Source organism: Gallinula chloropus, assembly GCF_964237585.1.
Source record: "Gallinula chloropus genome assembly, chromosome: 1".
NCBI classification, from domain to species: Eukaryota; Metazoa; Chordata; class Aves; order Gruiformes; family Rallidae; genus Gallinula; species Gallinula chloropus.
The window spans coordinates 28,227,898-28,243,343 of NC_140085.1; the positions used below are offsets into that span (position 1 = coordinate 28,227,898).

The following is a 15,446-nucleotide window of genomic DNA, read 5'->3' on the forward strand; positions in this document are numbered from 1 at the left end:
GCAGCACCTCTGGGCTTCCACCTGGTCAGCGTGAGAAGCCCATCAACTTAGTACTTGCCTACTTTGACTATAAATTAGAGACTTCTGATGCATGATATGATAATTAGATGTCTTCTCCCATAAAATATTAGTAAAATAATCTTGTTACCTGATAATACCACACAGAACTCTGGTGTAAGACTCCAGGCCAAGGACCGAAAACATGTGATACTCATCAATAAAGATGTCCAAGCTCAGCAGACGAAAGCTTTTTGTTTCTATTGCAGTGTAGGAAGCTTAATACCAAACCACTCCACCTGATAAAAGCACACAGAGATAAGGAAGTTGTTGGAGAGAAGGAAGTGAAAACTCCAAGACACAGAAGTTTTGTCATACTGTACTCTATGTATTACCAGTCAGAAATATGATCTAGTACTTGTGCACAGGATATAAGTACATCTCAGCCTTAGAAACTTATCTTGAAGGTCACCACTGGCCATCTATATACTATTAGTCTGTATTTTCTTCTGACTTCTTGTACTGGCCATCCTTCTCTTTTTTTTTTTTTTTTTTTTTTTTTTTTTTTTTTTTTTTTTTCTCTCACTAATGCAGAGAGGAACTAAAAAGCCAGGAACAGGAAGGTAGGGAAAAGATCTCCCAAGATCAAAAATGTGATTCTCTTGCATTGATTTCACCACACAGAAGAACCTGCAGATGCTAATCCATTTGTATATGGTCCCATAGGCACACCAGAAATGCAGGAGCCGGCCAAGACCTGGGCTGAGGGTGCTGGTAATAGCGAGGGCTGTGTCCTGCCTCACCATCCGGGCATCCCAGAACAACACACAAAAAGTGTACTAGTACCCCCACCCATGGCTTTGTGCCCATGTCAGTGATTTGGAAGTTGCCACAGACCAGTTTCCCTAATGCTCATGTGCAGAAAATAGCTGACTGGTGTCTCTGTGCGATTTCTGTGCTTACATGACTTGTCCTTAGGGGGAATAAGACCTCTTCAAGGTCATACTGACTGGATTTGCTGGCTTCATAGAATTATTGGCACAAGTAAAGAAGGGGAACCATAGGCTCTGTTCTTTGTTTGACATACAAACATCTTGCAGGTCTCTTAGGAAAGGAATGAGGTTACTCCTGAATGGTAGGAGAGGATGTCACTTGGAGACAATGCAGAAGCCAAGATAGAAATGGCATTTTCTAGTATTTGGAGAGAATAGTGGGGAACAGAAAGTAAAATGGCTGTGGCATGAAAAAAAAAAACAAAAAAACCCACCAACCCTAGCTTTTGAAGGTAAGCCAGATAAGCCTCCAGGGAGTATCTAGCCTCTTGATCTTGTTATCTTGCACCATAAATCTAAGGAATCAAAGATTTTTTTTTCCTACAGGGAAGATTACAGCACAAACAGAGCTGTCATTAAGATAAAAATAAATTTAAAATGAGACCCCCACCCATTTTCCCAAATAAGCATCTAAGAGAAAACTATGTCCCTATGGATGCGTTATAGCAGAACTCCATGGAAGGAAAGAGCCCACTCCTAAAGACATTTTCTAATGTGATCAAATTCACCCACACCCAGAACAGCACTGAGGGAATCCTTCTGAGCTCAGTGAGACAGTGCCTGTGGGTAAAGGTAGGATTTTTGCTGGAAAATTTACAGTGAGAGCAACATCTCAAATTCTGTTGTGGTAATTTTATTCTAGGTACCTGTCTATCACTCAGAATGCACTTATTCCTTTTAATGTGATATTCTGTTCTTGTGCCCTAGTGTTTCTGCTATTCTGTTTTAACCTGCTTCCCTTACCAATGCCCTTTGGACTGCATGTCTGATTTCCTATAAGCCTTATTTATCCTTCAGGAAAGTACATTCTTCCTTTTATCCCGTGATTTAGAGGTTGAAGAGCTGATGCCAGAAGCAGGAATTGCTCACAATAGCTGTAATTAAATTCAAAGTGTAAGGAGATACAAAAGAAACATTTTTTTGTTGTGAACTGATGAAAGGAACATTCACTAATACTCTGCCAGCGTTTGGAGGAGGAGGTCTGTGAAACTTAGGGCAGCAAGCTGGGGAAACAATGAATGCCTTTGTAGTGAAAAGCAGAAATACGTGTCTTTTTCCAGGGAAAGTGTACTTTAAAAAGAATTATCATCTGTTGGAATAGAACATAAGCAAAGTTAATCAATTATACAATATCATATTTGAGATTTGTTTTGGTGTTTGGAAATAGTAAGTAGACAAAGTGTACACTGGTACTTAATGATGAATATAATAGCCCATCAGTGTTTTCCCTCCTATGTGGAATTTTGCTATCAAGTGTCAGAGAAACTTGGGAATGGGTATCTCCCACCCTCCAGCAGATTTCCAGATACCTGTAAACTCTCTCTGTAGTTCCCATCTACCCCATTCACATGCGAGTTTATTCTCCCACCCATTGGTCTTTACTTGGTACTTGCAAGTGAAACTAGTTCTACTAGGTATCCAGAAGAGAGGAATTCCTCCCTGGAAGCATGGAGAATCATCACCATGTCTGTGGTGGTAGGTCTGTTTAGCTTGTGTTACTTTGGTAATGGAGAAGATGATTGCTGATGATGGGCAATGCACGTACAGAGCCATGGAAAACTGCACTTCTTGATTGGGTATTAGGCTGATTATAGAGAGATGGATAAGTGTGCCTCGTGTTTTATCCCATATCCATATCCTCATATCACAGCTGCTGAACTCCCTTCTGCTCCTCTGCAGGATATCAAGTGCCAGGCAGGATCCTTCACTCATTCACTTCAAGGAGGTTGAGATTAGTCTTTCCAGCTGTGGGAGAGTCTTTTCCCACTCTGATTTAAATTTGGATGTTGCAGGTTTGTTATGGAATTTGTCCTCCAATGACCAGCTGAAGCACCTGCTGATAAGAGAAGCCCTGGAGACGCTGACCGAAGCTGTTCTCATCCCTTACTCTGGCTGGCCAGATCGAGATTACCCAAAATCAAGTGTTTTACCTGACCCTGATATCTTCTACAATGCCACAGGATGCTTGAGGTGAGCACTCGGTCTACAAGTACCCAAAACAACAGTGATGTTAGAACAGGCTGCACGCTTGCTTTCATTCTTGCTTTGATGTCTCCAAGAGAAGAGCTCGCATACTGATCATGTTTTGAAATGAGGCCTCATGTGTATCAGACCAGAAGAGTTACTGCTCAATACAACATAAACAGCCTTCTTTGTAAGGCTTCTTTATACTCATCCAAAGGGCACTCTACAGATTACATATAACAGAACAGATGATAGTCATCAGGGATCTGGTTGCAATGCATAGTTGCATGGAACTCAGAAATCTTTCACTGAAAAACAAATGTTGGCACAATGTATAAAATTACCCCCTAAGTGATGATGGTAGTAGTCATAAAAAAGGTTTGTTTTAATACTTGTAGGAATATCTCCATATTAGCACTGGAGAAAAGCTAACAGTGATTTGGAAGAAACTTTAAACCTCTGTGATCTTTCTAAAGTTAACTTAAGACTCTAGTGAAGTGGCTTCCACAGTTTTTTGATCATACCCCCCTATGACTAAAAATATTTTGAGAACACCCCCTCAGTATATGTATATTTATTTATTTATAAATTATATGCATGTGCTGTGGTAGTAATATATTCTGTATATTATGTATAAATTTAATAGGCATATATTAAATATATATGCATTTATACATGTATAATGTGTATATCTATTTAAATGTATAATGTACATATTTACATACATGTGTATACATGTATATATTGCATGTATATGCAAGTAGACATGTGTATGTTATGTATAAATTCATTATTAGAAACACACAGAAACCCAGAATTAAATGGATGATACAACAAACAAACGCTATTTTCATAGAATCACAGAATCATAGAATGGTTAGGGCTGGAAGGCACCTGAAAGATCATCAAGTTCCAATCCCCCTGCCATCAGCAGGGACACCTCCCACTAGACCAGGCCGCTGAAGTCCCCATGACAGTTTCACCCTTGGTATCCTATGGTTAATTTTACATGCGTATCACCCAGCTGGCCCATATGCATGTGCTGACTATATGGAGGTCTACTGCCAAACAAGATGTGGAACAACAGTCTCCTTTGACCCTGCCCTCAAGTTTTAGAAGACATATAGGAACAGAATTGTTTCCAACCCTTCATCCTGCTTTCAAACTCGGCTAAAATTAGCTAACATGTTCAATTTAATTTTATTTATTAATCATACAGCAATATTGCTTTCCCAAACACCAATGGATTGCCTTTTGCACCCCTTAGAGAGAGCAGTGCTCTAGTATGTATAGCATGGTGACCTTAAAAGCCCGGCCCTAGAGTTGTATGATCTATTGATACAAATACAGAAGTGACACTTGATTAGGATGTGAAGTTCTTTGACCCATATAAGTATAGTTTAATAACCACTCTGTTAATACCTTTTTAATAAACAATTCCCACTTCATTTTAATTTCTAAAAGTTATGAAGCATAAGAAGTCACTATCCACAGGAGTCACATAAAATTATGCCTACTTTACACACTCAATTAAGACTCTCATGCAGAGCTTGAGTATGTTTCTATACTTCTGACTGGCAGAACTGATTTACGATTGTATTTGTTGAAAAGTACCTGCAAAACACTGTGAAGAGTTCTAGGCTACAGGAGGTAAAGCAAGCAAGGTTTCTTTCTTTGAAACAATTTCATCATTGGGCTGGAGCACAGCACAGTAACATGCACAAGTTAAAGTAACTTGAGGCCAGGCTGCAGCCATGGGGTAAATTAACAGATGTACAGTTGTGTATTTACTACTGCAATCAGCTAATAGCCTCATGAACACAGTAGCAGCTACTACAGAGAAACACCAAAGGCCTCAGTAAACACACCCCTAAATGAACCACAGCATCACAGAGTCGTAGGGGTTGGAAGGGACCTCAAGAGATCATCGGGTCCAACCCACCTGCCAAAACAGCTCCCCAGCTCATATTGCACAGAGAGGCGTCCAGATGGGTCTTGAATATCTCCAGAGATGGAGACTCCACCACCTCCCTGGGCAGCCTGTCCCAGGGCTCTGTCACCCTCGCTGTGTAAAAGTTCTTCTGCATGTTTGTGCAGAACTTCCTGTGCTCCAACTTGCAGCCATTGCCCCTTGTCCTGTCCCCACAGACCACTGAAAAGGGGCTGGCTGATTCCCCCTGCATCCCATACTGAAGATTAGTCTTCTTTTCTCTAGACTGAACAGTCCCAGCTCACTCAGCCTTTCCTCACAGGGGAGATGCTCCAGGCCCTTAATCATCTTTGTAGCCCTCCTCTGACTGAAGTATAAAAGTTACACCTTTAATAAAAACACCTTTGAAAAGAACAGTTCATAAAACTGTGGTCCTTTGTGAGTTCAAAGTCATTGCATGTTAAGTAAATATGAGTATTAGGCGTACATGTCTTTTGTTTCCACATTCAAAAATGCATGAAAGGCCATAGTTTGAAATAATTAATGAGTAATGTATGAGTGTGAAGGCATGGCCTGAGTTTTAAACTCTTCTTAATAAAGTACAAGGAATTAATTTTGAAATTTAGAGGCTGGGAAGCTGCCCAGTTCTGCCTTACACACACGTGTTTTCCTAGTATGTTCTATAGCAGAGTAGTTCTGTCTGTGCTGCACGAATTTTTATTGTGTAAACAGCTCTATGCATGACTCATGGGTTGTTTCAGAGGACAAATGAATTGTTAGCTATACAAAATGCTCAACAATAAAGCACCTTTTTCTGCAGGAACTCGTCAACCCACTAACTACTAATTAACTACACCTCTAAGTAATAATTAACTTTTATTTACTCTGATGGCTCAAAAGCAAATACAGAGAAACGTTAACTACCCATAATAAAAATCTTTCTAGCTAATTCTAGTGGTGCTGTCTGTGAAGCAGAGCAGGTTGTCTTTTTTTTTCATATGAAATAGCCCAAGCTGCATGGGTGCAGAAACTGACTACCTGTTAGCTGTGCCACTCTGCGGTGGCATGACCTGCTCCTCTCCTGCACTTGGACTCTGGAACCATCTTTGCCCAGTGAGCCAGATGGTGAGGACACTGGATCATTTTCAGTACTACTCTTTCTGAACTTGTTGCAGCAACTTGACAAGACTGGATATGTGACAAATGAGGGGTAGCTAAGTCATTTTAAATTAAATAAAAGCAGAATCTGGACTTCCCTTACTCTGTAAATAAATTCTCACTTTTAGGAGTTTGAACACTAAAAATTTTAACTGAGGAGAACAAGAAGGGTTTGACAAGTAAAGTTGATCTACAGGTTTGCCAACATACTTGCTAGCAGAGAACAGCTTTTAATGAGCTTTACCAAATAGCTACAATTTTAAAGACACATCAGTTTGCTTTTCTTCACTGGAAATTAACACACCTCCCAAATTAGGTCACTAGAAATATTCTTTCCTTATGTATTAATTTTAAAAAAACCCTCTGCACAAAGAAGTGTTGATAACTAAAAGAAGAGCATACAGAAAATAAACAAAAAAACCCTGTGCACTGAGGGAATGATGTTACTAATGAAGATATTTAAAGAGTGTATATATTTGCCAGAATATAAATTTGAAATTTGTCTTCCCTTTTGTAATACTGACCTGTTTGTCATGCATGTTGATAAAGTCTATAGCCTACAGCTTCTATTCCAGGGTAAAAATAGTACTTTGAAGTGCAATATGTTATGCATAGTACTGTACTTAGTTATAAGAGAATGCCAAGACTTCTTTTCAAAAATTTACATATACCTATTGACTGACAGGGATACACATGGTCCAGATCTGACTCTGTCATCTGACTTGGGTGTATGCACTGTGCCACACAGTTACCAACCAGTAAATTAAAGCCCTTGTCATGCTCTTTGACAGAATTTCAGGAGGAGAAGTTAATCCATACCTAGCAGATAGTATGGCAGATACTAACATTGGAATGAGGGAATGACTAAATCATTCCCCATTCTGCTAACCAGTTATGGCCAGACATTCTGTGGAGTCCTGAATCCTGCCTGCCTCTATCAGTGTATGCAGTCAATGATAAGGAAGCCTTAAACTAGAAGGATTTGTTAATCGCGTTCTCTAGGTCTGTAATTTGTCTCAGGGATCTGCTCCTGACAGTTTTACAGAAACTGGGGGTCACAAAAGTTTGTACACTAAAAAGAAGCTGTGTAGACCACACAATTCTGCATTAGCAATTAGAATACGTAATGGTATTGTTCCCTCCTGTAATATGATAAAAAGCACTGTGCCCCAGACAGGCAGAATAAGCCAAATCAAAAGATTTCTCTGTTTGCCTGACAATAAGCTGAACAAGTAAAATTAGTGCATTAAACTATCTAGAGGAGTATTGCAGACTTTCATAGACAAGTCTTGATGGATTTAAATGGTCGTCACTTTTTCTTGGCCCGAAAGTCCTACACATAATAATTCTGTCTCCAGTTCTGATACAAAGGGCTAGAAATCTTCAAGATATTTAGTCTCCTCCTCCATACTCCTCTGAGTCTGAAATGTTAAGATGCCAACAGTGTGCAGAATATAAAACTTTGAATATTATTTATATAGATAAGGGAATTTCTGGGACGACTCTTCCTCTGATTAAAAGAAAGGCACGTCAGTATTATACCTTGAAAGCCGATAATGAACTTGTTCCATTTTTACCTTGAAATACTTGTTCCCAAAAGTTCTTCAATGCTGAACTTGCAAAAATTTATGTTTAGTGGTCATGTTTCCTCCTGGAAAATATTTAAGTGTTGGAGCTAAGGATCACAACTGCTGTATTTCATTAGTGTCATCCTTTTCAATTGCTCTCTAACTGGATTATCCTGTGGCCATATGTATCCTAATTCCTCAAAATGTTTTAGACAAGTATCTCCAGACAAGTGAGCTAGCATCTCTGTTCCTGGTTCCCCAGACAGTGAAATAGAAGTAATCCTTCCTTTTTCACTATTATTTTTCATACTTCGTCTGTCTCAGGTCCCTTTTAAGCTCTTTGTGAGTTACACAGTGACCCACAAGGACAGTGGAGAGTTGCAGGTGGAGAAAGTTGTATCATTGCACTTCAGACCAGGAGGCTGCATAAACATCTACTTGCATTTGCTCTGTAAAGAAGCGAAGCCGAATCTCTCATCACACGTTGAAAAGTGTGATGGCAGCTCAATTCCATAATGGAAGCTTCTAAGAGCGAACATAAACCAAATGACTGATGATAACAAGTCTTTGAACCAAGGCCTCTCGCATAGAACTGCCTTTCCTTTAAGTTTATTTCCATCCATTCTTATCTTCTCTGGCCTCCTCCTCAGTTTATCTGCTCCCCCAATTCCCGAAAGGAATCTGGTTATTTCCAGCAGGCAGCTTGCAGCCTGGCGCCTGTAGTTACTAGGTACATCCCCAGGTACCTTTCTCTCCCTGGTGCATTTTTGAACTGTGTAAGGCATGGAGGGAATAGAATTTCCCAAACTACTTCAGGAAATTGTTACCACGTAATTGTGTTAAATTCAAATTGCCAGTTTGAGCAGAATGAGTCCCAGGAGCAAAAGCCTTCTTCTTATCAGTCATCTGGATCATTCACAGCAGTGCAAAAAACCTCTTCCAACATGTGTGACTCAGTGCTGGCTTAAAGGGAGTATCCCTTTCCTTTACAATCTGACTGAACGTTTATTATCATGCTGTTCCTTTCAAAATCGTGTTGTATTTTACTATGCTATGTTTCTTTGTATTTACCTCACATCTCTGAATCAGAACAATAAAGCTGTGTGCCCCACTGTGTTCATTCTAGACAGCAAGGCCAGGAGATGGCCTCTCCTTGCTCAGCCATTCAGTATCATCGTAGCTGTCAAAAGTTATGGGGTTTTTAGAATAATGGTCTGTGACAAAGTGAAATGCTGTGTCAGATGAAGTGTCTTTGGTGAGGGAAATTCCATGCTTATCTTTAAATAGTATTTTTAGTCTCTGTGCCTCAGAAAGTATTTTTGCTATGTGATAGAAGGGCTGTAACATGTACATTTCTGTCAGCATAACCATAACCGTGTGAAAGGGTGACATGCCTCAAGTATGATATATATAGGTAAAATTAGATTCCAAAGTGATATCTATAGTAGGCCATATTGAGGAATCTGAATATTGATTCTGTGAGATACAGATGTATATACATGAGAGACCAGATAAACTCATAAAAAGGGATATTGTTAACAGTATGACCTAAAGTAAAACTATGATTACAGTGAATTATTATTTAATCTGACTATATATAATTCCTGAGGGGGTAAAACAAAAGAACTACAGCATATAAAATGCTACATTCGTTTTACAGTCAGTAGCCACAGGAAAGTTTAAACCTGTACATTACTGGCCTTGTCATTAAAACAATTTTAAAACATTGTAATTTCCAGTGTGTAAAGTATGCAAAATAAACACCCTGAAACTATCCAAAGGAACATGTCCCTATCTGCTTGTGATGGATGCTAAGATTGGATTATATTAAATGTTACTTCAAACGAAGAAGCTGGAATGTGATACTACATGCAGCCTTTTGGCCAGTGGAGCTGTGGGAGTCCAAAATAATGAGGGCTTGGGTTTATAATTCCAGCATTCCATAATTCAGAGTTTGTTCAGTTGTAAAAATAATTATATCCCCAAATCATAAGTGTTGTTACTTCCCTGGAAATCAGTAGCTTGTTTAGAGCCAAACTTCAAGCAGGAAGTGTGTGTTTGGCTTTTCCATTTTTTAAATCACTTTCATATTCCTTTTCAAGTTGTACGTGGGTTACTGCAAAGCATGGAAAATGTTACTTGAAAGTCGGACAAACAGTGGCTTCCTTTGGGTCTGGAGGAATCAGAAAGCATGTGGAACATTGCCTGAGCTGCTGTACTAGAACAGAAGGCATCTGCAGAAGGCATCTGGCATTTCCCTCTCTTACCAAGCAGCTTCTGATGGCTTCAGCTTTTACCTCCTTAAGATACCAACAGCTTCTCTGGGAAGCTGGGAGTCAGCTGAGCATGGTGCATTTTTCACTTTTCCTTGTCTCAGGCTTTTGGTCTGGCAGCAGTGGCAGTGGTAGCCGTATTGCCCCATTCATCCCCACAGCCTCTCACCCAATGATGGGGCCAGGCTGCTGCTCTGACCTACTAAGTTGTTGACATGTACATCCCCTCCTGCCCGCTAACATCCCTCAGAGAATGTCCACGAGTACGTAAATCGTTATGTGAATTCGGCCCTGTAGCTGACATAGGTTATCTTTACGTGTTAACGTGCAAATGTTGCTAAAACTTTCAGAACATGTGTCACTTGGTGGGTCTTCCGGGATTATGAACTGGCTTGGTGCCAATAAATGCTAAAGGACATTTGTGTGGATGGAAATTTTTACTGGTATTTTGACATAGGTACTGTCCCAAATAGTCAAAATATAACTACAAGCAGAATAATGGGGAAAAATGTCCAGGTTTTTGGACTGTTTAAAAAAGGTTAATTCAACTTCGAGATGAAGATTTGAAGCAGGTCATACTTCATCCATCCAAACAGATCAGTTTGTTTTTCTGTAGTACTCGGTTTTGTCTGGGATTGCACTAAAGGGAAAATTTTACTTAGCAGAGGCTCAGATTATTTTACAGCTCTGAAAAAAGGAAGCAGTCAATCTTAACTTCAGTATCTTGATTTAGCTGGAAAACTTTATCAGAGGAGCACGAGGAAATACCTTTCACTAAATCTCTGCTGACCTATGTATTCCTTCCTGCACAGAAACATGAGCTCTGCTGGCCCAGAAGGAAGGAAAAAGATGAGAGAATGCAACGGCTTGATTGACTCTCTTGTGTATTATATTCAAGGAGCTATTGCAGACCATGAGCCTAACGACAAGGTAATCTTTGAGATGAAAGGTCTTTTCCTAGGGGAAATTGCTAGAAGAACATTTTTTTGTTTAGAAACCCATGTTCAGAAACAGTTGTGATATAACTGCCAAACTTATACTTCTTTCCAGAGCTTTTAGAACTGTCACCAAAGATGAAAGTCCAGTAAGAAGCTTTCTGTAGTGTTTTTTTGTTTGGTTGTTTGTTTTTTTTTAATCCTTCAATTTGAAAGAATAACATGCTTTAGCTTTGGGAAAACATTTTCTGAATCACCAGAAAGAGCTAAAAACACCTGTCTATTCTTAAAATGTGACAGAAAAATCTCAGCTTTCAGCAATACTGAAACACATAGTCAGATACTACCTTTTTAATTGTCTCGGAGCTAGAAGCTTAAAACATTAATCTGTATGTTGTGTTATACATCCCTTAGGAAATGAAAATCTCTTTGGGTAGCATTGTAATTAAGGAGATTGCATCATTTAGGAAGAGATTGATTTTCCTAAGTTTTTTAGAGGTTATCTATTTTCCCTAAGCCAGTAACTATAAGGACATGGACACCTCCAGAAGCCAGTTCCTTTCATTCTCTTCCACCCACCATTGACTGCAGATGAACCCTGAACATTGCTTAGACTAGGATGTTTGTCTTTAGCTGGGTGAAGACCAGCTGTCACTTCTGAGAAGGTTAGCTGCAGCCTGCGAGGCACTTCTAGCATGCCTGCTATAACTTGCGCTGAGTAGAGGTAATTGCTGCACATTTATAGTTCTATTCTAGGATTAGTTACTTGAGCTCCTCCATCTCCTTGTTTTCAGTGCCATTAGCTTTAGGGTGAATCTGACAGACCACACTTGTGCCAATAGTTCCCCTGCTGCATTTTGTCTTGAAACCACTCATTCCCTTTTTACTTTAAAAATAGGAGGAGCTGGTAATAAAGCTGTTTGCCACTAGACTCATCACTCAGAAATTTTAGACCTGATCTTACCCATACCCAAAAAGGCACATCTAATTTTAAAAAGCATTCTACCACAGAAAAGTGCTTCCTCCTTTAGGAAAGATACAAAGCTTTCCTTTTGCTGACACTACAGCAAGGTGTATACGTGATCATCTCTACTCTTAAGCTCTTAAACACTGCTTGGCACACTTCTGGTCCGTGCCAAATAGCACTCGCCCAAACAATTCCCAGGCACAACTCAGGAATTATAATGCCCCGGGACCACTTCCAACAGGCATGTACCCCACTCCAAACGCAAGCCCTGTGTGCCAGTTGGCATCAGTGCTCAGGAACATCCCAGGGCATGCTTAATTTATCAGTGTAAATGCAGTCTTGTGGATCGCTGGCATGAAGACTAGCTCTTCTGTAAGCCATTAGATGCTCTGCAGTTAGATGTTGAAGATCCAAAAATGAAAGCTCTTCCCATGTCTATACATGTCCCTTCATTACAAGCCAAAGCTTTCAAGATTTCTATTCTTTTGTTATTTTAGGCCACAGAGAACTGTGTGTGCATTCTTCACAATCTTTCCTACCAGCTAGAGATAGAGCTTCCAGAGAGCTATGCCCAGAGCATATATATGCAAAGAAGAAACATTTCTAGCAATGATAAAACACCAGGCTGTTTTGGAACACGGAGCAGAAAAGTAAAAGAGGTAAAGCACATGTTTAGTTACATCTCAGTTTGTTAATCAGCTGTAGCAACTTGTGGAGAACAAGGCTGTAATATTATTGATGTATCTGGTAGTATGACACTTACTTGCCCCAGAAATGCAAATCTATTGATAGCCTTTCCTAATATCCATTATCTTGTTCTGCTGATGATGGTGAAAATGAAATAGCAATTTACTGTTTTATTTGTTGAGGAATACTGCCACTCAGTTTTATCCCCTCTGATGGATCTAAGTGGTATCTGTAGCATGTACAGTAACTGTGCAAGTGCCCTACCAGTGAGTGGGTGTTGTGGTGGTTTCACTGGTGAAACCAGCACAGGGTGACCTGCCTCTTCTGTGACTTGCTGGCTTTTGGGCTATGTCAAGACCTTTTCTTTTGTTGCCATGTAGTACAGATCACAAATACTCTGTCAACTGGGAACTGCTGGAGAGAAAAGAGATATCAGGAGGCGGAGCAAAATAAAAGGACTGATGACCCTTCCTCATCTCTTAGTTTTGCTTGAGAGTGTTTTGTCTTCTGTTCCATTCACAACGAAACTCCAGCTGGCTACTTCTGTTTCTCCTTGGCCTTGATCCCTACTGGCAGTTGCTGAGAGAAGAGAAGCAGCTTCTCTCAATACCTATCTCCTCTTTTTGGATGGAGCAGCCAGTATTATTAGATATTGAAATTTTACACATTGTCATTTGTGTTCACAACTTGATAATCTGCAAATAATCTGATCATAGATAGTTATGAAATGGCTAGTTTAGATTGTGATGTGTTAAATCATATAAGGTCACTGTTTCTAAAGGCTTGATCTGTTTACATGTTTAGAAGCAGCAGGACACCCCACTACCTGAGGAGAAGAGCAATCCCAGAGGTGTTGAATCCCTCTGGCATTCCACACTGATTAGGATCTATCTCTCCTTAATAGCAAAAAGTACCAGAAATTATACCCAGGAAGCATCCCTGGGAGCTCTTCAGAACCTCACAGCCGGCACTGGACCAGTAAGTCAGCTTTTTTCTTTCACTTGTCATTTAATTCTTAATGTGAATTCATTGAGTTTAGGCGTGGAGTGCAACACGCCCTCAGCACTGAGATCAGGTAAACACTGACAAGTCACTGTCGCACAGACGTGAGCAAGGAAATCAAAGAACACTGAAGGGAAACTCGTAACTGGCAGTGAAAGTATTTCTTGCTTCGCAAATATGGGGACTGCTTCTTCACCAAAAGGGTTGTCAAGCATTGGAACAGGCTGGTCAGGGACATGGTTGAGTCACCATCCCTGGCAGTATTTAAAAGATGTGCAGATGTGGTGCTTAGGGACATGGTTTAGTGGACTTTGCACCGCTGAGTTAATGTTTGGATGTAATAATCTTAAAGGTCTTTTCCAGCCTAAATGATTATGTGATTCTCTGAGCCTCACGCTTTGTACATCTCTGTGTCTGGAATTTTGCCTATTTGTTGCACAATGGGGCATAAGTAGATGTTAAAGGCAACAAAAAAATGTGGTTTTATGGAACCTAATCAGTCCCCTGGGGAGAGGAATGCTTGGAGACAATCCAGATCACTTTCATAATGAAGAAAGTAATGACCTCTGTCATGTTTTGGCTGAGGAACTGGCCAAAGCGCATGCGGGAGAAAGAGGGCTCAAAATTTCTTTTGTATCACCTTCCTTTTCTGTTGCAGCTCATGTGTAGCTCTGGATTTAAGCTATATTAAACATGCCTAAATTAATGTAGAGAAGCTGCTGCAGTTGTTTATGAGGTTGTGCATTCATGGTAATGACACGATGTTGCCTTATAACAGATGCCGTTTGCGGTGGCCAGGACTGTTGTTCAGAAGGCAAACGGCCTTCCAAGTATTCGAACTATGCTGCATGTCAGCCACCCAACAGTGAAGAAGACAGCCGTGTCTCTGCTCAGGAACTTGTCTCGCAACACCTCTCTGCAAAGCGATATAGGTGAGCAAAGACTAACATTGTCTCTTGGACCTTTTTTCTCTGCTCTCTTTGCATTAAGCTTTCCTTCTTTGAATACATATAAAAAAAAACCTTGGAAAAAAAAAAGTGGGTTTTTAGGTCAGATACCTTCAGTCATTTTACAGGGTTGAAAATGTTTTACCTAAGAAAGACTCTAACCTCAAGTTTTCTTTGAAATGTGTATTCCTTATCAGATACTCCCATTGATGTTACTTTCCGACAATACATAATGGTAGTAAAATCTACACAGATTTGGAGAGGGAGTTTTTCTTCTGCTTAAAATAGGGTAAAGGAAGGTGAGTGCTGAGTTCTGCACTGCCATGGCTTCTTAATCCTTTGGAGATACCATAGAATATCTCCAGTTCTTCTGGCAAAAATGATATTTTCTTCCTTTAGGCATAAAACTTAGGAAGCTTGCAGCTTTTATAATTTTCTTCTGTAATTTTTCAGAGAATGGAAGCTAGAATATGCTATAGAGAAAATAATTCCTTTTTTTTTATTTTATTCCTAAAATATTACAATTATTTTCACATCAGAAGCCATTTCTATTCTGAGTTGGGTTTTTTTTTTTCAAATCAATGTATATTTGAATATTTTTCATATTGATAGGATAACATAAATTCACATAATTTGTTGTCCTTTCCTGTGTTCCTGCCAGAGAGGGAAAGGGAAGGTGCAGGCATACAGCTGGTTCATTGGGCATATAAACCTCCAGAATTCTGCAGAACAGTGTCCTGGGCACTATTTAGTCCCTAGAGATCATTCTCTATTAATGGAAATATTATAATGTGTTGTTGGGCTGATTTCAAAGGGATAATTTATATGGTGTTAAAAATTATGAGCAGTGAGTCCTCCATAAAGAGTAGGAATTAACCTGAGAAGAAAAAATAAGGACTTGATCAGGAAAATAATTTATGAAAGAATGTGGGAAAGATAGAATAGCATGAAGCTTTGTAGAAAGG

General features: G+C 39.7%; 1 protein-coding gene across 1 annotated transcript in view; it reads left to right on the forward strand.

The window, feature by feature from the left end:
- PKP2 (plakophilin 2) overlaps nucleotides 1-15,446 on the forward strand; it is a gene marked incomplete at its 3' end in the record, with an annotated part of 41,427 nt that overhangs the window by 21,864 nt on the left and 4,117 nt on the right. The window contains exons 6-10 of the mRNA XM_084276918.1: nucleotides 2,843-3,020; nucleotides 10,756-10,873; nucleotides 12,343-12,504; nucleotides 13,337-13,510; nucleotides 14,313-14,466. Coding sequence (XP_084133044.1) covers nucleotides 2,843-3,020; nucleotides 10,756-10,873; nucleotides 12,343-12,504; nucleotides 13,337-13,510; nucleotides 14,313-14,466 — 786 coding nt within the window. The remainder of the gene's footprint in view (nucleotides 1-2,842; nucleotides 3,021-10,755; nucleotides 10,874-12,342; nucleotides 12,505-13,336; nucleotides 13,511-14,312; nucleotides 14,467-15,446) is intronic.